This window comes from Centropristis striata, chromosome 8, assembly GCF_030273125.1.
Source record: "Centropristis striata isolate RG_2023a ecotype Rhode Island chromosome 8, C.striata_1.0, whole genome shotgun sequence".
NCBI lineage: Eukaryota > Metazoa > Chordata > Actinopteri > Perciformes > Serranidae > Centropristis > Centropristis striata.
This window is the reverse complement of record NC_081524.1, coordinates 28,811,234-28,833,987: the sequence shown is the minus strand read 5'-3', so window position 1 is coordinate 28,833,987 and position 22,754 is coordinate 28,811,234. Positions and strand designations below refer to the sequence as shown.

The 22,754-nt window shown below is 37.8% G+C and overlaps 1 protein-coding gene across 2 annotated transcripts in view; it reads right to left on the bottom strand.

Annotated features, from left to right (window-relative positions):
* si:dkey-122a22.2 (uncharacterized) overlaps nt 1-22,754 on the bottom strand; it is a 43,571-nt gene that overhangs the window by 10,887 nt on the left and 9,930 nt on the right. For both annotated transcript variants that reach the window (XM_059338732.1, XM_059338730.1), the window contains exons 7-8: nt 20,370-20,444; nt 3,988-4,126 (exon numbers count right to left, since the gene is read on the bottom strand). In XM_059338732.1, the coding sequence (XP_059194715.1) occupies nt 3,988-4,126; nt 20,370-20,444 (214 nt within the window). The remainder of the gene's footprint in view (nt 1-3,987; nt 4,127-20,369; nt 20,445-22,754) is intronic.

Here is a 22,754-nt window from a genome sequence, read left to right as displayed (position 1 = left end):
TTTCAGGAAAAGCTTCACTCAAATACCCTGATAAAAAGGACAGTATTCATTCTCAACCTCGTCCAAATCACACAGGTGACACTTTCTGTCCTCCTCTGGGACTGAATAGAAGCGACCACTTTCCACACAAGGCACAATTTCAAATCTAGTCTGAGCACAAATAGGCCTCTGAAGTCTAGACATGTTAAGCATGCTTAATAACACAATATGAGAGCCTAAGCGATATGGGATTGTTGAGAACAATATTGATACAGATGTTAGAGGGGAAAAAAATATACAGATAAACAATATGGTGGCCGACATAATTAATTTTTATGGAATGGAACTTGTACTGATTTTGCATTAATACATTTTAAATCATTATCATTGTGTGTGTGTGGTTGTAATATGTATAACATTGTTAAACCAATTCTAGAAATAAGAATTGAGAAAATAAAGAATAAATACAATAGTTAAATAAACAACAGTTATGTATGTTCAATGTCAATTTCTGACCATTTAAATAAAGAATGAATAAAAATAAAATAAATAGATAAGACCATTTCTGAGTGACCCCAAGCATCTTTTTCTGCAATATGTATTGTATAAATAAAGTCTGTATATCAGGGCAAGACATACTGCATATGCAATAGCGACAGATACCGATATATCTGTGATAAGCCAATATCAGTCAACGATATATGAGTCAGGCTCAGACATTATAACCAGCAAAATATCTGAGTGGATATGAAGAGTTGATTTGCAAAAACAGAGGTCTCTGATTTTCCTTTTTTTTTAATGTTTTTGTTGTATGCATGCTTGCTAAATTATTTAACCAGTGAACGTTATACATGATACTTGTATGTATTACTTTATGCTTTTTTTTAATTTAGTCAACAATACACAATGTAATGCTGTATAATGTGTAAATAACAATTGCTTTTTACTTGCAAAAAACAATAGAAGGCAGCGAGACAACTAACTTTAAGCTAAGCTAAGTGCAGCTAAGTGCCAGGCAGTTAATTAGTAAAAAAATTAATATAAATTATATAAATGTATATAAATAAATATTTCTATAGGTTTATACAAATAAAATATAGAAATATTACAGATATTGAGAATATCCAAAATATGAGTGATTTGTTTTATTTTATTTATTTTGATAGTTATACTATCAAAAAAAATTTTTTTTTTAAAGGGAGACCTTTTTTACGGAAGTATGGAAGCCCTCAAAGGCGAGGTGAATTTATGTATTTTTTTACTGGAATTGTTGGCAAAAACCTAACCTTTTTTTTTTTAGTATCTCGTTTGTACGAGATAAACTTCTAGGCTTAATTAGGCTGTTTTGACTGGTACTGTAGATCTCGTGTTTATCTCCTTAAATCACCTGAAAACAACAGAAGTCTGCTACAGTTACAACACACAGACCTTCTGTGTAACAGCCATGTCCAAACGCATCAGCTGTAATGTACAAACAATGCCCAGGTGTGTAATTAACTTGCTATTTGATGTTACATTTATTTTACATATGGCATTTCTTGCATCCAGGTGCATCGTATACACATTAGGAAGGTTTAAGCTGCCTGCAGACCCCATGATCAGGGTCACCCATCCGACGCAAATATTAAGTAGCCATGTGGAACACGCAGTCTCTTCACAATATGATTCCATCAGACCTTATATTTACACTGTTTAACCCAAGTCTGCACCTATGCACAGACCCATTATGTTTTACAGACATTTGTAGTTAACTAATAAGGTAAAACATTTTGTTTATGCTGCATTTTGCTGAACTTTCACTTTCCTTTGTTTATCTTGTATGTATGAGATAAGAAGCCCTGAAAGGCAAGGTGAAAAAAATATTTTTTGGGGCCAAAACCCTAAGTCTATCTCGTACGTACGAGATCTCTTATGTGGTAAACTTCAGTATAACAATGCCCGAAAAATGTTTTACCTTGCCTTTCAGGGCTTCCGTACCTTTAACATAATGAAGAGGTTAAAATTTTCAATCACAATCAGGTATGTAATTAACAAAAAAAATGTTTGCATTCCTTCAAGGGCAATTGTTACTGATGATAAAGGGCTAATAACAATTGCGGTATATCGTATATAATGATATAGAGGAACCGTGATATTTCCTGAGACCGTTATCATATTGTGAAAATCACCATGACTCTGACTGAGTCTCTGAGACAGAACTGCTGAGCGTCTTCCACTGCCAAGAGAGACGTAATACTCTAACTTCTTAGTATCATCCAAAATTTGCATTTCCAAGATGATTTGGAAAAGATGTGAAAATTAACTACAAACCAATTTGAATGCACTGAAGTCAGTGTCCAGCTCATTCATTGAAGCAGCTCCAGACAGAATACTGATATGACATTGTAAATCTCAGTGTGAGTGCTCTGATTCTCCAGCTCAGGGCAGGGAAAGTTCACCACGCTACCAGAAAAGATGTGAATTCTCAAACTGAGATGAATTCACCCTTTACTGTATCCATCACTCACATGTGATGAGACCAGATAGCTTCATTGACGTTAACATAGCAGCAAACAATTCTGCTCCAGTTTAATTAAGCGGCGGTTACAGAACATGCCCTTGAGAAATGGACTGTATGCTCTATTGAGTCTGGCGAGCTTGTGAGTGTGTGTGTGCATGTTATAACCTTCACTAGCCTGTCTACAAAACCTTTCTCTGTCCTTGGAGAATTCAAGCACAATGATGTCCTTATCTCCTTGGCAACAACTGTAATACTTGAAAAGCTGAAATAGGTCCCTCATCGCTACTGCCATCAAATCGTGGGTGGCTGGCAGCAGAGAACAAGGCGTCTTAACGAAGTGTTCATCCCGAGGCAGGTGTCAGCGCATCATACAGACAGCTGCAGCTAAAATGTGTTGCTGAATGGATGTTAGAGATGTCACTAAGTGTTCACAGAGGGTCAATAAAGGTGTTTCTCCAACAAATAAAAAGACTGTGAAGTAGGACAGTATGGTTTAAAAGCAATAAACAGCTACTAAAGTAGCTCTCCTGCAATAATCTCTCTTTTTCTATGTCCCTAATGCATCTAACATGAGTGTTTGTTTCCCTGCTGTAATAAGGTGTCAGTCTATACACAGCACCATCCCATGTAACCAAAGATATTGGTTGTTGTTCATCACCAGAATCCATTACTACTCCTCAGCCTAAGATGTTTTCCATAGCAAGCAAAGAAATGACTACAGGACTTCATGACAGGCAGGAGTGTCACCGTAGAATGTGTGTTTTTAAAACAGATTCACAGCAGATCTGAGTGTAGAGAAACTTCATCTGCAATACACAGCAAAAAGCTTGTAGCTTATATTAACAGCCGTTTCCTCTCTGACTGTATGACCTGTCAAGAGGCTGAGTTTACAATATAGCAGGCGTCAGAAGATACAGTGCAATTGCAGCGTCATGTCAGCTCCAGGAACGGGTTCAATTTTCATTTATTTTAAAATGACGTCTGGTGTCATATCATGCCAAATTCACAGTGTCTGACGATATGAAGACAAACGCCTCTGCAATCATCATCCACTCGTATCTCTGCTGAGGAGGAGACATGATTATTCTCGCACTAGCACCATCCTGTGGCTGTACAGGAAAGATGGGAGGAGTTCATTTAAAATGCCTCAAACATATCCATTTTTCCTTCACATTCTAAATGAGGTTAATGAAAGTCCAGGAATTGTCTGAGCAGAGGAACAAAACAAAAGGCTTATACTCTTCAGACTATAGAAATTTCAACATATATGATATGATAGAATCTTTCTAACCTGACAACTTGTTATATTTGTCCCTTTATCACTTCTAAATTGCCTTGACCTGCTGTGTTGCTTTTAACATTTAAAAAAATATCAATTAAAAAAGATTTCTGCAGATTTTTCTTTTAATTTCCTGAACAATCCATGTCACAGCCTTTGTGGCATACTACATTGTACTGTGTGTCAGTGTGTGTGTGTGTGTGTGTGTGTGTGTGTGCATAAGGCTGACCTGGCGCTGGATGACCTCCTCTGAGACATTTTCACCATTAATAGTCGGTTCAATCACCCCGAGGATGATCAGCATGCGGCTCAGCCCTGTAGCTGCTGAAAACTGCCTGGTTTGGAGTGAGGGCAGCAGCTTACCATACCTAAACAAATAAACACACACAAACACACACAAACACACACACACACACACACACACACACACACACACACACACACATTCACACACATTAAACTTTAGCAGGAGGCCAACAAAAGTCTTTAAATACATTGACATATTCCAGCTTTAAAAAGTGTTCTAGCCAACGTGTTAGCAATTCATTGCCTATTTACACATCAGGCAGACAGAGCACCTATTAATAAGCAACTATTCATTTGGAGACCAGTTTCTGCCCACCAGCTCTGTCAATTTTTTTATTATTATTTTATTGACTTTTTCAATAAAAGCACCAATATCTTGTGAGAAAGATATCAATAATATACATGGTCAGGGCTCTACAAATAGTAAATCAGAAAAAGTAAACAAATAATCAAAATAAAATTACAAAATAAGTAAATAATACAAAAAATAAAAATAAAAACACAGGATATACAGTACATGACGTATTTCAGACCCTGCAATGACAGAAACAGAAGAAGGATTTAGTGCTGCTCCAGCTGTCTATTACCCCTTTCTGTGTTCACCATTTAGATCCTTAGCTGGTTAAATGCTTCACAGCTTCACAGCTGGTAGCTGGTTATGTTTGGTGGCACAGTAACATCAGATCATATAATGCAGAAAACGATGCTTAGGGTGATTATAAAAGTTAGCTATATATATTTTTATTTAAATGGTCAGCAATTTATTAACACTGAACATACAGAATGTGATGTTTTTTTAGCTATATATTTTATTTTTATTTATTGTCAAAATAAATGTATCAGTCACATTTAAGAATTGGCTAAAATATAATACATTGTATTGTGTATTAATGTATAATAATGTTAAATATCCTTTAATAATGCCATTGCTAAAAAACGCAGCCTTCTTTTGCATAGTCTTTTATTTTATTTATTTATTTTTTATTTAAACTTAATTCTCATTTGCAATGGTGTCCTAGTGAAAGGCCTCTCTTGAGGAAAAGGGACAGGGTATTACACACAATCAACATAGGAAAGGACACAGAAAATATCTATTTCTTTTAAGCTAAAAAATAGAATCATTATATTGGTCGCCATAATAATTATCTGTGACCTTTTCCCCTCTAAAATCAGTATCAGTCTCAATAATCCTGCACCGAATGGGCTCTGCTTTTATGTGGCAGCATCAATGCCAGAGTTCTATCACAGGTTTTCCAATAGTCTTAAGGTAGGTGATCTTTAAACATAAGACCCAGTCAGTTTTAGTTTGAAAAGTTCTGAGTGGCTCTGCAACAACAAGATTGATTTTATGATAACAATAACAGTGACTTAAACAAAGTCACACAATTCCTGCAGTCTTTTCAACCCAAAAATCTCAAACTTTCTCTTCAAAAACATTTGCCTGGGGAATGAGAAATACTCTTTTTTTTGGCAGATGAGAGAAGAAGAGCTGTGGGATTTTGTAACTCAGGAGCCCCAATCGGTCTCGGCTCACTGGTGCTCTGAATTGGCTGGTCTCAGCCTGTGGAGCCCAATCAATAGTGCCGTGCGCCTGCTGCCGCCATCGCCGTGCTGCGCAGCCTGGCCCTACACGGAGCCAACACAGTGTAGATCAGCCCCCCTGCACCGGGAAACACTCGTCACTGTCTTAGTCTTACTCCTGATCTGGGCCAGACTCACAGCTCTGTGCTCCTGTTTCCAATCAGACTCTCTCTGCTGTATTCAATCCCACAGTAAATTATTACACCTGACAAATAACTATCAATCACCTTTATAAAATACCATCTTGGATGCTACAGCAATGAAAATAATGCTTATTTTACCTTTTGATTATTGAATGCAGTGTTCTAACACTTTGGCACAGCCTCAGATACAGTGTGTCTACTTCTACTGAATGGATCGGCAGAATATTTCATGCTGACTTTGATGATTGATGATCTGTTCTGTTAATGCCACCAGGTGGTTGAAATTTGGGGATTTTAGTGAAATGTCTCAACAACTGTTGGAGGAATTTTAGGAATGCATGATATGATTTAAAAATAACGCTGTCCATTTTTTTTAAAATTAAAACAAGCACATAATGTACAAACCCAAATTTCTTTTCATTTTTTAAAATTATTTTTCTCTAAAAAGTCACTTTTGCACTTAAGTTATTCATTAAATTGGAAAATAGTCAGCAATTGACCATGTGGGTATGTCATGCCATCAATTTTATTTACTCAATTAACAGAAAAGATACAATATTGTGATATAAATCATCACTGAGATATGAATTGACCTGTATTGGGATGGAAGACTTGAAATATCTGTTAAATCAGACAGACTCAATACCGCTGACTAGCCACCACCAGCTACTGTGTCATAGTTACTGTGTCGGAGTGTAAGTAAGTTTCAGTTTGACGATTTTTGTTCAAAAATGCAAATGTTTTTTGTGTTTGAAAAGTCTCTGCTCAGACCATGGTGGCTTATGTTGGTAACTGTTATTTTTGTGCTGATTTATATATATACACCCTTAGTGAGATGGCTGATACATTACTTGATGTTTTGCTACAGTTTCTTTAAGCTTTTGTCCTGTGTTGAATGACACTATAGGGTTGACATGGCTGAGCATGCTCTGTGCAGCTTGCTACTAGACTGTAAGTTGGAACATGCTCTGCTGGACAAACTATGAGACACCTTTTCTAAATTACCCATGCAACTTTTTTCTGCATTATATTCTATTTTCTATTAAGTTTGGCAATACTGAAATGACTGGTATATCAGGTGGGCTCTAACATATACTGTCTATACTGTGTAATAAATTGAATTGAAGTAAATTCATGATGTTTTTATGTCTGAGATTGATTTTCTTTTCTCTCTTTTGCCTATATGTGATAGTGGCAGTGGATTTACAGGCAGGCAATGTGGGGAAAAAGAGGGATTTCATCTGAGTATAGACTCTATGTATGTATAGTATTTTGTGTCACAGCACAAGCCAGTAGTGCAGTGCTGCTTCACTGCCATTCCAGTATATAGATCATTTCAAACTTAAATCACAAACACACAGTTTCAGCTGTAAAACAACCAATTTCACCTGTTGTTTATATGACACGCTGCTACCTAGAGAACTGTAGCTTGAAATATTAAGCTGTGCTCCGACCAAGCATGTGAGCACTGATTGGTCAGATAGAGCTGATACAAACACACAGGATGGTGGTTCAACTGCTTCAAATGGCTGTGTAAAGATAACATATCTGCCATATTCAGTCCACACAGGTCAATAATAGGAACATGCAGAAGGGGGAACGAAACAAGTCGACTGTTCTCATTTTCAGCCGACAGAGAGAAAACTTTTCAAATCAGAGCTCCGGAGAATGACATTTTGACATTTTCATCTTCCTTGCCACAGTTTTCCCCCGAAGTCATTCTGGCACTACAATTTAGAACTGACTCTTCGACCTGGCTCTTAAGGGACTTCTCAGTCTCTGCACATTTTCCACCTGTCACCCTTTCCCTACCCCTTGATTCCAAAAATAAAGAGGGAAAAAAAACCTCTTTCCCTATCAGCCCCCTAGTTCGAATCTGGTCAAATCATTCCTGGGTCTGGCATTGAACATTATTTCAAGGATTCTCCAGCCACCTGTCCTATTCCCTCCTCTTTTTTCCATTTTTAATTCTGCCCCGGAGTGAGGATTATGCGAAGCAAGGCATGCGTGTCAAAGGGAAATTTAGTGGGTAAAGACAGCCAAGATTGGCGGGATGAATTAAACAGATAACGGGAAGAGACGAAGTGGGGGAACCATGTAGAGCAAAACGCCTCACCGATGTTGGTCATTTCAGAGGGGCTCTTTTTTTTCCCTCCCCACAGGAGCGAGGAGGCAATATCTAAATTAATAAAGTGATGAAATGAGTTTGTGCCGTGGACTTTCTGCTGTTTGACTTTCCCATCTGGATTAGTGCAGGCTGAATGGACGCTCTGTTACTTTTGTTACAACTGCGCAATTCACTGTTGGAATTTGGCCCTGTAGTGATAAGGCTCCCCTCCTCCTCCTCATTACCATCTCATTTCATATGCAGGGCCTCTGTTACCTGAGAGCCTGCTCACACACAAAACACGAACTATTACACGAGCTTCTGCCAACTATTACAATGAACAGAGAACATTTAAACACAGACTATTACATGAGGCTCAGCTAACTATTACGCCAAAGGAACATTTTTTTTTTAAAACGGGTTATTGCAAAGACTTCTAGACACTATTACAAAAAGGACGGCATATGGACGTGGACAGGTACATGATGAGGCCTCCAACTGTCATGCAGCCAGGACAATTTGGCAATGTTTAGAAGAATCCTTAGTGACTTGTTAGAATTAAAATTCATCACAGCAAAAAATATTTAAACAAAGATGGAACAATAAGCCCTAAAGGTTGTAATCGAATCTAAGTTGAGTCTCAAATAGTTTTGCACAGCAAAATATGGTCTTAACATATTTAAACATAGTGTTGAAATCAAGACAAAACAATGCTTTACGTGTGGAATACTACATGACAGCATATAGGTGGCCTTTCTTTCTAACCAAGCCATTACCACTAGCCTTAGGCACTGTTAATGTATGCTAGTGCTAGTAGTGCTACTGTGAGGGATTTTATTGATGAAAATATACATGTAGGTACCGATTGTGTTGTTTGAAGCTGGTATGATGTTGCCTAGTCACCTGGATTTTTACATAAAGGACCACAAAGTAAATAAAGAGTCTAAGACTTTATTGTGTTATGTTTGACATGTTTGTATTTGTGTGTGATTTGATCAACTCCATAGTGAACTGTTAACTAAACTACAATGAAAACACTGTAAGTTGATACATTCACTAGAGGCCTGAAGAGAAAGAGGAACTTTTGAATTTTGTTCAAGAAAAAAAAATAAATGTTCAAATTCCCATTGACATTTTTAAACTTGTGGTGCGGAGGTTTTGTCTCCCCCCTTTGGCAGTGAGTGAAATTACACAAACACTGTTGACACGTGCTTATGACCTACGCCTGCAGGTGAAGGGTGGAGAGCAAACCACAGCGAACCCATTGAATTTTGGAGCAAATTCAAATTATGTGGGGGACATGCATTTTTTTTAATATTTTAAATAACAGTGCAAGGAAGGGCACAGCCTTGATGGGGGTCTCTGTTCTTCAAGAGGCCTTTTAGGTTGTTGTGTGCAGCTGTCATGATACAGAGCCAGGACACTGGCATGAATATAGAAGACTCAGACAAATGAGTTTGGCAAGAAATTTGAAGCATTCCAGTAGTAATCCATAGTATTTAAAATATCTTTATTAATTCGAGTAATTTAATGGAATATGTTACAAATTACATTTTAGGGCATCTGTTAGGTAATCTGTTGTGGAATACATTTTAAAAGCAACCCTTCCAAATATTCTACTTTTGATCAAATGTGGGGACGTTTTATGGAATTTCTAGAGGGGGAGAAGGTTAAAGTTTGTCTTGCTTTCTGATGATAACATCATTTTGTGTACTTTCATTTGCTGTCTTTTTTTTCTTTCTCTTGAACTGTCAAGGACTATATGGGTAGTATTTATTTTGGGCCTTGTTAAAGTTCTCAATGTATAGTCTGTTTTAGAAATGTAGAAACATATACTAAGGTGATGTCTTCCTGTGAATGTTTTGTACTGTACCTTACTTGTCTTTGTTGTTACTGTAATACTTGAAGCATATAAAAATGCAATAAACACACGTAAATAATAAACAAAGTAACCCTCCCAACACTGGACCAGACACCACAACTCCAATAAACTGTGAAACACAAAGTCTTTTCCCTGGCGACGAAAGGCTTAATCATCAATGTGTAAAATGGCAATATGTTTAATGTACGTCATGTTCATTTATATGTAAAAATCCCATACTCCAGTTTTAACTGTGCTAATAATTCACTTCCCAACAGTACGTAGTTGAGAGTCCAGGAGTTTTTAATGTGATATGGACAAAGCCACATTACGATGACACAAGTATCCTTCATGGAAAACGTAGTTTTGTCTGTGCTTACAAGTAAATAAATCTTGTGTTACTTTGTTAAAAACACAAGTTTGAATTTCTAATAACAGGCGCTGTAACTACAGTAGTTTTGACACTGAAAAACATTGTTTAAAGGCATAAGACTTATTTAATACTGTTTTACTTTTCCATATTCCCTTTATATGCAGGCTTTATCTGTGACACAGTAAAACACACTCTTGCAAGTCAGGTAAAACTTCACATTTTCATCTGACCTTTATAAAGCAGCCAATTAACACTAGCCTTTGACCTACAGTATAAATCACACCACTGTTATTGTATGAAGAGTAATGCTCCTGTATTTTGCAGTATGAAGTAACAGGCGGTCAAATACAGGCAGTTTTATAACGACGCACACCGCTGTATGGCATATTCATTTGCTCATTTCAAGTACGAAAGTAAAAGCCAAATGAAATTATGCAAAGCAATTTTCTTTAAGCCATGTGTTTAAGTTGTTAGCTGTGCTTGTTTATATACCATCACAATAAGCTTAATTGTTTTTTGTTTTTTTATATAGTTTTGTGGTTGTAAGACCCCAGTTTTCTGAGGAGGGTCGTTAATCGTGCATCATATATAACAAAGGGCAATTTTTGCATTTTTTAGTGTAAGCCAAGAAGAAGAATGAAACATGCTCTTACAGTAAATGCTTGCTAGTTGCATTATGTTGAATTAACTATGCTGATTCTACTATTGCAGAGTGCTCAATGACAATTGATAAATGTATTCTAACTAATATAATTATTATATATTCCAATTAAGTACCATATCTGCTTTGTAACTAGTCTGATAATCAGACTTAATTGCCTTTACGTTTCAGTTAACTATTATAATCGCAGAAAAAATTTGAGGTCTGGACCCAGGTTACTTCACTACTACTACTGTAAACAGGAGAGCAACCATACTGTACTTAGTCCTTTGTGATTATAAAATATAATCATGTATCTGCCCTAAATGGCATCATACTGTAATGAAATAATATATTAAGTTATCGTGATCTGTAATCCCATCATCTAAACTAACAAATTTGTGCAAAACTCTGAGGTACAATATTTTTGAGAGAGTGTCATTTTCATTTTGTGTGTTTTTTTTTAACATCACTTTGATCACCCATTATCACATGCAATTATCAACTAGTACCCTTCTATATATTAAGCTTAGTTTATTTATTGATTTACCAGAAAACATGCTATATAGTTATTCAGATATTAAATGAGCAGGATAGAAGATTTTGGTCTATATCACCAAGGCTTAACTGTATGTACAGCTGTAACTAAGGCTACTGGAAAGCTCAACATTTTTGAAAGTTTTAACAATCATTTTAAACAGGGAATAAGCAGAGGCTCTGAACTGCCCAAATGCCAGACAACTGAAATCTAAAGGTTATTAACTCCAGCTCCAATTTGTAATACCAAGAATGAACACAAGGTGTCAGTCTTGTACCACAGCCGGCTGTCAGGCTGATCCTACATCCCCTGCCTGCTCTCTGCCTCCCTCCCTGCATCAATACGATAGATTACACTTGGGTAAATACACAGGGACCGCGGCAGCCTTGATTCATTAGTGGAGCGTAACAGCAATAGTTACGCTTACAGTGGTTCTAATTACAATTAATTGGCATTCCTGGCTCGTCAGGGAGTGTCTGGATGAGGAGGGAGGATCTAGGGAATGAGGGGGGCAGCTGAGTCAGGAGTGGCCAACACACAGGGAGCCATTACAGAACCACACTGTGAAGCATAATGAATCACACACTGTTGGAGCCTTCTGTAAGGAACCTATGCATATAAAGTATAATGCCGCTACTACAGTAATATGCATCTTTTGTTTGTACTGCTACTAGTACATATGTACAGCTTTTCTACATGTCAGATAAAGTCTCTTTCAAACATTTCTTGACATTTTACACCAAAAAGCTTGTTTTCTTCACATTTTTATCAGTTAAAGTGAGTCCCTGTGTTGTGCTTCTGCTAGGCTGCCTCTTCTCCTGAACTTTTTTTTTCTACTTTTTTATTTCCTTTACCTCCCTCTTTCCATCCCTCCATCCATCCATCCACCAGCCCATGGCCGGGTGATTGCTGCCAATCTCAGCAGAGGATCCCTGGAGGGGTTTAGAGCCGGGCTGTGCTTCAGTGGGTTATTGAACGCAGTTCACGGTGAAAGCGATGGGGCTCTGAGGTGGAGACTGGATATGTCATCACTTGCTGCTACTGTTTACCAATCAAGGAGGAGGAGAAAGAGAGCGGGCAAATGTTACAAGATTATATAATGCCGCTTATGGTGGTAAATTAACGACTGTAGCATCCGAATCAGAAAATGTAGGAGAGGAGAGGAGAGGAGAGGAGAGGAGAGGAGAGGAGAGGAGAGGAGATTGTGTTAGGCCTGTAAATCTATCCGCTAACAAAGTGCTGTGAGGAGGGATAGAAACACTCTTCTGTTCCCCCATATTAAACCCTGTCTGGCTTATAAATCAAACCAAATGCAGCAGTTGTGTGACTCTGAACGGTCGTCAGTCAAAGTGACAGTCATACGCTGCCTGTCATACAGAGCAGGCTCCAGGTGAGCTGCAAAACATGTCTATCTGCTGCACACTGCAGCAAGCTGCGCGTGTAACTGCCTGCAGACGTACCGAATGGAAGTGCATAAATGTTTATGCGGTCATGACTCTGTGTGTGTTTGTGCGTAGGCCCCGCTGAGCATATTAATGACAGGTAAGATGATGAATGGGATAGAAAGTGTCGTTTTCATTTTAGGACTCATAACTCAATCAAGCTTCCATCCAGGCCTGCAGACACAGCTGTTAGGACAGCGCTGAGATATTCACCTCACACGCTCCACCACTTATATACAGCTAGATCCACGCTGGCATCTACAAAACGGAAGGGAAAAGACCCTAACTACAGTCTTTGTGTCTCAGCATCAAACTCAAATTCTTCAAATGATGAACAAAAATAAAACACTAAAAAGAAGTTGGATGCAGAGGAAAGGGATGAAGAGACTTTCAAGTGGTGCTCCTGTGAGGACTGAGTTGCACTAAACACAGTAATGGTACATTAAAACGGAGAGTTTGCCAATCAATCAGCATTCATTAAATTGGAAGGACCATCCCATTAGACGAGAGCATTCCCCACTGTTTCTGCTCTCTGAGCAAATATATTCCCCATGGGGTAAATTAGTTTTATACTCACACACACTCGGCTGCAAAGAGACAGGGGACACACACACACACACACACACACACACACACACACACACACACACACACACACACACACACACACACACACACACACACACACACACACACACACACACAGAGACACAGCTACAGTACTTTTAAACAACTGATGAGTGAATTATCAGTGTGATTCCATTAGTTGTGTTACGTTAAATGGCATTTGTTTTGTGTCCAGCTGGAATCTCTGACCAGTGAAGGTCATCAATACAGAGTCCACAGAGTCTGATTAGAATTATTTAAAAAAAATCATTATATGGCCAGAAGCTTGTCAAAATATGTTATTAGGGGTTTGAGTGTTATTGGTCAATCTATTTCAAATCTTTGTTGACTAATCAATCCCTTACATTTTCCTCAAGCTCAGGGCGATGTCCTCAGATGACATGTTACAGGTCTGCTGGTTTGCACAAACCACAGTAAAGCCTGCTGTTAGCCGTTTCTGCTATATATTATTCCAGCCTTCAGTATTTAAGACTGGCTTGCTGACCAAACAGCACAAAATAATCCATCCATATCTTGTTGTGTAGACCAATTAGTGTTGTGAAATACAAAATCCTAACAACAAACACAATACATGTCCTATAGCTGCTTCAAAATTAAAGTATCCCGTTGATAATAACAGAAATAATAGAAGAGAGAGGAGAAACCAGAAATAGGAACATCAGGGTTAACATCTAGACCTTAAAGGGACAGTTCTGCTGCTTTTTTATTGTGGTGTTGTATGAGGTACTTATCCATAGTCAGAGTAATACCTACAGTAGATGGTGTTCCAACCACTATCTACTGTAAGTAATACATGGACTGTGTATAAGTACCTCATACAACTCCACTTCAATAAATCCGGACTATCCTTTTAGCCTTTAGGCCAACAGGATAACCCTGCCATTAGGAAATCTTTTAATGTGAAGCAGCAGCAGGAAGTTCAGTTTACATCAGCAGTGATTTAACACAGCTCCAATACAGCTGAACGCGATCAGTAAACAGTAATAAAGCTGATGATATCTGATTTAAGTACAAACAGGCACATAAATAATAAAATTACACTCCACAGACATTAGTTAGAAGCTATCAAAGCACTGCAAGCTGACCTCAGAAAAACTTTAAAAACAGAGCTTCCTGTCCCATTGAGAGGAATCTTAATGCTCCAGCACAGAATAACATTTAAGATACAAGTGTGCTTTCAACATGTAACCAGGCATCTAAGCTCCTGGTCTGGGCAGTGAAGCAAATGCCGAAGTGCCTTAAGGCTCCAATCTCTCAAAAATCCAATAGTGGGCTCCAATGGAAGTTGCAAAGAAACTCCGGTCCCATCTTTCTCAATACAAAATGAGACGCCTTCCTACTTGATTTATTACCTCAGAAAAGATTCTCATGGCAATATTATGGTCTCAATCGCTAGATTAAAGTCTTCTTTAAGTCAATATGATGGTAACTGTGTAAATAATGGTCCCATTTAGATAAAAATAGATGATAAAGCAGGGTATGATTTGGGGCGTGGCTACCTTGTGATTGACAGTTCTCTAACACAGAGAGAAGCAAAACAATGCGTCCACGGCACTGTGAACATATTAACAGCCATGGACTTGTTTGCCGTGTTTTCGTGTCAGACCTTTGACCCTTTCACAGTGTGTTTTCAGTTCATTAAAGTTTACTAAAAATGTCGCGTTCGGTTGTACTAAAAGACACTCCAAGGAGTCAAGGAGCAGTTTTCCGGTAAGTATCCGACATTTTGTTGTAGCACTAACAGTTTATCTTTAGATAAACCCTTTCTCTCACTTCCCCGGTAAAAATATTGTCTCTCCCAGTTTCAACAATGTAAGACGTAAAGCAAGATGGCAAAAGCCGTAACGCCAAACTCGATGCTTTGAACAAGCAGTCCACAAACCAATGGGGGACGTCGCGGTGACTACATTCATTATTTATATACAGTATATGGATGTAACTGGAACTTCAAAATTTGGCTGATAACAATAGCTGACCTCACTAATGCTGGTATAGCAGTATATTTCCGGCCACAGCTTTGGAACGAGACGTACTATAATTACATATGGATGTATTGGTCATCCCTATGCATCCTTTTGCAAGACGCAATGAGACAAAGAAAGCAATCAAAAGGGATGCTGTACATATATAGTAAGGACTTATGTTGAAATGTAGGGAATATTCCGGACTGTGTTCGAGAGGAAAGATGCAATGCTTCCACAGCTTGAGCTGGTGAAACAAAGACTGACAGCGCTGAGTGAGTCAAACCAATGGCTCTCATCCAGAATGTAATTTGTCCAGACGTACACTGGGGCTTCTCCTAATCTCTGATGCTAGACCCACTGCTTGATTTTTCATCAGGCAGCATTATCTCTGCCTGCAAGGAAATGAGACACATGCTGCGACGTCTGCGGAGGAAAATCCCAAATAAGAAAGCTGACCCCTTACAACAAATGCACACACACGGGAAAATGCCTGCACACACACTGACACGCGCAGACACACAAAGCACGCAGAAATACCATTCTCAGGAGATGGTGGCGATTCATTTTGTAAGATCTAACAGAACTAATTTTGAGAGTGAGCCTCTGTTAATGAGTGAGTCTTTGATGTGTAAATCCTCAGGTCCCAGTGCAAAGCTGATACGGTCTCCCTACAATCCTGCTCAGGTGCAGCCCTGCTCCCTTCTGCAACACTTATTTCATGTACCAAATACTGTCAGACCTCCGGCAGCTCGCAAGCCTGCATCTAAGAAAGAGAAATGCACTCCTACATGTAACCCTGGTGGGGTTACATGCAGAGTTAAAAAAAAAAGAGGGGGATAAGAGGGGAAAAGAAAGAAGAATGCCATTTGTTTATGCTGCATCTCTTCTTTTCATACTGTACATTCCATTCCTGTTTTTATTTTCACTCCACCATGGAAATAAGACACTGATGATAAAAATATTTTTATGAAGTAATTGTAAATCTTTGGTTCATTTCATTTCTCCATTGCTTCTCCACAGAATAATTGGATTGTGGCTGCACTGTCATGTACTCAGTGAAATGAATGCCTATTAATCAGAGGATAATTGGACACATACCCCTGATAAATGGTGCTGCTCCACTTTGAGTCACGTACAAATTAGGCCATTTTAAGGGATCCATTTCTTATCAGGCTTGACTCATGCTTATATAAGCTGTGAGCTAATATTGGTGGACGAGACTACCGATGCACCAAATCATGGAGTCATGCCCAAAATGAGATTACTTGATTTGAGTTGATAATTCTTTCCTTCTGTGATATCTGAGCACATGTGAACTCTCAGTTGGCATTTCTAGATGACATCACAGAATATACTTTGTGAGCAGAAATGTGTTTTTTTTTTAACTTGTGAGGGAAATATCAACTGAAATAGAAGATAATGAATATAAAGTGGTATGAAAGGAGTAATTAATATTGGCTTAATACTTAAAATAGATAAATATATGGTTGGTTAAGCTACCTACTGATTAAATAGAGATCAATACCTGGAGATAATTAATATGATTAAAAAATGAAATGATTGAAGGTTACTTGTAGTGTTCCTTTTAAATCACATTATCATAAGGGATTTTTTTTTACTGGTTTTGAAACAGTTTCAGTTGAGTACTGATGCCTCCATATATGACCTACATAAGCAAATGAGACCATCAACAAGAAGATATGCTATTTCTACGTAGCTATTCCTAATGCCTGTCCCTGGGTCAGATTTGCAGCCAAATTGGTGAAACAATTTAAGGCACACAGAGCAGAAGTGCGCATGTTTACACTTTCCTATCAAAGTGCGTCATACATTCGCCACTTTAAAGAAAGCGGGAGGAGAATTGTCTTTGGAAAATGTTATTTTACCGGATAGGATCAAAGAGAAAGATCAAAGGGAAGAGAAAAGGGAGAATAAGAAAATAACTGACCGAAGAACTGACCAAAGAAGAAAAAGGGGCAGTGAAAGAGCACGGGCAAAACCCTGAATCAGCCTTGATCTGTCATTAAAACCAATTTTTTTTTAATTGACACATTTTAATAGATTTGGTAATTTATTAAACATTTAACATTCAACATTTTTTTTTACTTGTACGAAACAATTATAAAATGTATGTTCCTATTTCCAAGGTGAGAGTTGACAGTTGTGTCTTTTTTTTATATATTTATTTTTTATTGGTGAAATGACGTAACAAACAAGGTGACATGAGAGACAAATACACTACACCATGTGGACCACAAGTAGAGTCGTAATACTTATGAATGACGGCAAGTTTAAAACACGGAAGGTGCACTCGGGGCAGGTGGGAGAGGTGGTGGATGGATCAAACAGACCGTGGACTCTCACCAAGGAGGACAGGGTTCATGTCCCATGTGAAAAGAACAGTAAAAGATGTGATTTAAACATCACTGAAATTCCATGCCTCACGTTTTGTGCATCACGTTTTTACATTACTATGTCACATCCATTAGTCCCGTTGTCCTTGTAACTACATCACAGTGGTTTTATAGCCTAAATTCAATGAAACTGCAGCCTTTTATCTTACAAGAGAACCTTACGTTTATGTAGTAGTCACGTCATCTTCATAACGACATCACTTCCAGCATTCACATAATTTTTTGTTGATTTTTTAAACTGTCTTCTATAACACCTTACCAGGAAGTTTTTGCCCTAAACCTAGGTCAGTGGCTAAATTCAACAAAACTGTCTCCTTTTTATTTACAACCGAAAACTGTACGTGTATGTAAGAGGTGTGAATCAGCAGAGGCCCCACGGTACGATTTTAACCCGATACTCGAGTCACGGTACGATATTATTGCAATTTTAAGCATTTTGCGATATGGTGAGTATTGCGATACAATATATTGCGATTTAACTGTTTAACTTTCAGTTGATTCATCTCACTTAAGTCTGTTTATTTCTCCACTGGAGAGTCAAACCCACAGACTGACCAACAAAGTATTCAGTCAAACTGAACTGATATCAAACATGTATGGATGACAACAACTGCAGCATTTTCTCAAACTTTCTTCAACTTTAAGATTCACTGCTCTGAAATGTTTTAAATGAAACATAAAAAAGTCTAACTTTGCAGCGTTATTTCGACTTCACGATATCCTGACGCACATGGTGCCTATAGATACCTTAGATCCTTTAGCTTCATGTGATACCAGTATCTCCAGTATATTCTTAAGATTGAGCTTCCTATGGCCTTGGTGTGAAAACACAAAATATCGGTAGTTGGCGGCCATGAATGGATATAATATTGCCACACAAAATGTCATGATACTATGCTGTATCGTTTTTTTCCCCCACCTCTAGTGTATGTATAATGACATGCGCTTGGTATGGTTGGTATTGACAGAAGAGATCTTGTTGCTTCTAAACATGTATATAATATGTCTCTTTTGTATAACATGTATATCATATGTCTCTTTTGTTAATATATGTAGTTGTAGCCATGTAGTTGCTTTCACGCTCAGCAATCCTATAGGAACTATTGTTTATTTTGCACACAAATGCAAATGCCAAACACTTAAATCTATTTTTTGCAGATGGACAATTTTATTATTTGAAACAACTTTTGGAAAAAAAACTAAAAGTTGGTGAGACTTCACAAATAATCTCTGAATTACAGCATCACTAAATTCACCATAGCTGGTAATCATGTGACAAATGTACAATACAACATAATATAATTGAATTTGAAATTGAAATAGTGTCTAAAATCAACTGATCAAGTGACTATATGTAAAACATAATGCTTGAAACCTCATACGAAAATAACACATAAAAAATGCTACAAATCCAATTTTACAGTTCATAAAAGAGCTATGAAACCTGAAAATAAAATTGTGTTTCTATTTCTATTTCTTTCAATCCTTTGTACTTTTTAAATATAATTTAATGGACAAATGTAAAACATGAATGTTTAGAAGAGCGACATGTTGTATTCCACTGGTAAGAATTAATATTCTTTGTTGTCTGACTGTTGTGACAAAGTTCCACATTGTTTATGTATTTTATTAGAGAAGAAAATAAACTTCAAATGACAGATACTGCTAATTTGCAATAAAAATATGAAATGTGTTTAGAGCAACAACAAAAAAAGCCCTTTGATCTGCCTTGTAAAAACACACTTCAGATGCACCCCAGAGATTTGCTTATTATGTAGTCAACGCTGTTATGCTGTCAGCTACATCTAAAAGCTTAGCATGCTTTACTAAATTATATAACTGATTAATTATATCTCGTCAGTAGTGGAATACCTTTTAAGGATTACGCATGACATGCTGTACTTGTAAACAATCTCAGATACTGTTCGTGTTGCATAATTGACACTACTACCAACATCCCTCCTCCACTCGCACTCATGGTTATCATTAATAAAAGCCCAACCCCCTGGATGATAATTAATGCATAATGAGATATATGCTGCGACAATGACTACCACTTGACATATATCTCGCCTGGAGGATTAAAGCAGTGTTATTACACTTTCTGTCACTCAGTCCCGACCACCGCCACAACCCTCGCTCTCCCCTCATCTGTTTCATGCTAAAAGAGTGCGATCGGCTAATGAGTTTCTTTGGCCTCCAATTAATCATGCTAATGAGCCCCTCCCAGCAAAGATAATCAACTATTCTCACCATAAAAGCCAATAAGGGGAGAGTTTGGAGCTTCACTTGTGAAACATGCTAACGCCTCAGCCTCCACTCTCTTCACCCTAATCCTCTTTCTTGATACATTTCCCTTTTTTCCTTCTCTTCCCTGCGTCTCGCTTTTTATCTGCTCCTCTCTGCCCTTCAGAGCTCCTTATCGTCCTCCCTGCTCCTTTCCACACTCCTCTTTTCTCAATCTTCTTTTCCACTCTGCTTTTTCACATCCCATTCCTAGTTTCTGCCTCTTTAACATCTCTCCATCTTCCCTCTTCCTTTTTCATCCTCTTCCTCCCGTTTTTCCCCCCATACTTTTGTCCTCCTTACGCCGCTGAAACCAGCTATAAACTCACCAGTACTCTTTCCACTGTTCGTCCTCAAAGATGTCCTCTGGAATAGGATCAATCAGCACCAGGTCTGACACTTGCCTGAGGACAAAAAGAGGACACACACAGACACACTCAGATGAAGTAAGACTCATTGACTACCCTTGTGCACTTCGCCCTCCCGGCCCAGGCCTAATGAGTGTGAGATGAATGGTATCATCCCGTCTGTCTTCCTGTAGATTCGTCTGTCCCCCGTCCCCACAGACAGATCACCGCACGTAGACCACATCCAGGGGCAATATTTTCATTTGGAAAGGTGTCATCCACTCACCACTACTTAATTTTCTCCTTTACGGCAGCAACATCGTGCCTGATTAAATACTAAATCTTTCATCCCTGGTACGGACTACTTGTCACGTTAATCACTCCGTCCAGTCTGAGATGACTGAGTTATGGGGGATTGTGGGAATGGACACTGGAATATATTTTATTAAGTGTGACTTTGCGAGGCACTGCAAACCATACTTGCAACTTCTTATAGTATATGACATCATATAAAGCCATGTTTAAAGATCCTTTTAGTTAATTTTGCAGTGATTTTTTAAAAACATGAAGGTCAAGTCTAATATTCTAAGACATGAGAAGACACATACAGCTACATTATTGTTAAAAAAAAAACTATTAAGTATTAATCATGGTTTAACTTGTTCTTTCATTAGCATAACAAACACACCATCCTGTTGCTGGAAAGACACACTTACAAGTTCACTTATTATTTTAATAATAAATACAATAATTATAATAACACTGTATTATAAAACAAATGTTTTATTTATAAAGCGCTTTTCATATTTGTCATGGTAGTTTTCAATTGTCTGTTAAAGCTCCCATGGGATCTAAGAAAAATATAGAATAATTGTAGCCTCATCCTATAAATTTCTTTAAATTTAGAAATCCATTGCTCCTTGTATTTTACAGTTTGTTTGTTATTACTGTCACCTATTGCAGTCGTGCTAACCAGGGTTTTCTCCACCATTATAGGGCCTAGGCCCCACCCATTGAATGTAGGATCAATGTGGAGAGCATCAAAACTACTGATGTTGTAGTTGGCCCACAATAGACGTCTTGTCTTTCAGCTTTTTAGGTGCTGTTTCTATATGCTCTAGTGTTTCCACCTTTTTGTACACAGATATGGCAATATAAAAGGTACAAAATGATGTAGATTTGCATATTTTTTTAAAACTAATATTAAAAAATGGGGGGGGAGGACCCCAAAATGCCCCAACAACAAAGGAAAACACTAACACCCCTTTGAAAGTCACTTTTTTGTCTTACAACAGGGGTCATCAACTACATTTGTCTAAGGGCCAGACTCTTTCTAAGCACACACTATGGGTGCCGGATGTTCAAATCAAGAAGTTATAATATACTTCAGCCCATCACTGATATTTTCCCTTTCTCACTAAATTCACACTATTTTCATTTGCATATATCAGTGTCAACATTCTCCAACTAGAAAATGATTTTAGACTTCCACCAATGAGGCCGTTCACTGAGGAGATGGTTGAAAACTGTAATTACAGAAACGGCATTGTAAATATGCTGAATACCAGAAGGTATATTTTTCCTCCTCACATTTTCTGAATTCATTATTTTGTGGGCCGGCCTTGTAGAACCTGATAATGTAATAAATTCCCGATAATGTAATAACCCAGATAATGTAATAAAAATCTGCACTTGAGTCCATTGAAAATGTAATAAAACCTGATAATGTAATAACTTCCCGATAATGTAATAAAGTGCATTTCCCAATAATGTAATACACTTTTTTTTACCAATAATGTAATAAAGAACACCAAGCACCTTTAGATTTGAAGAAGCTGTTGAATGCATCCGTGTGTCATGGATACCTCGTTTGTGAAAAACGGATGAACGGGTCAAAAGTTAATAAACATTCAACTTTGACCTGTTGGTGGCGCTAGAGCTCTTGAGCGAGTGTTGCCTACACAGTATCACCACTTGAACCCAAGTAATGGGTGGTCTGCTGTTAGATTATTACAATATTGGGGAATTATTACATTATCAAAACTTGTGAAATGAAGGCTAACCTGATAATGTAATAACCTCCCATTAATGTTATATTTTATTACATTATTGGGAAGTTATTACATTATCAGGTTTTATTACATTTTCAATGGACTCAAGTGCAGATTTTTATTACATTATCGGCGTTATTACATTATCTGGAATTTATTACAGTATCAGGTTCTACAGGGCTGGAAGTTTTGGTGAGCCATACGTGGCCCGTGGGCCACCAGTTGATGATTGCTGTCTTACAGCCTGAAGTTAGACTTCATTATCCATTACAACTCAAATATATTTTTTCCAGCTTCATTTGAACTTTTTTTCTTT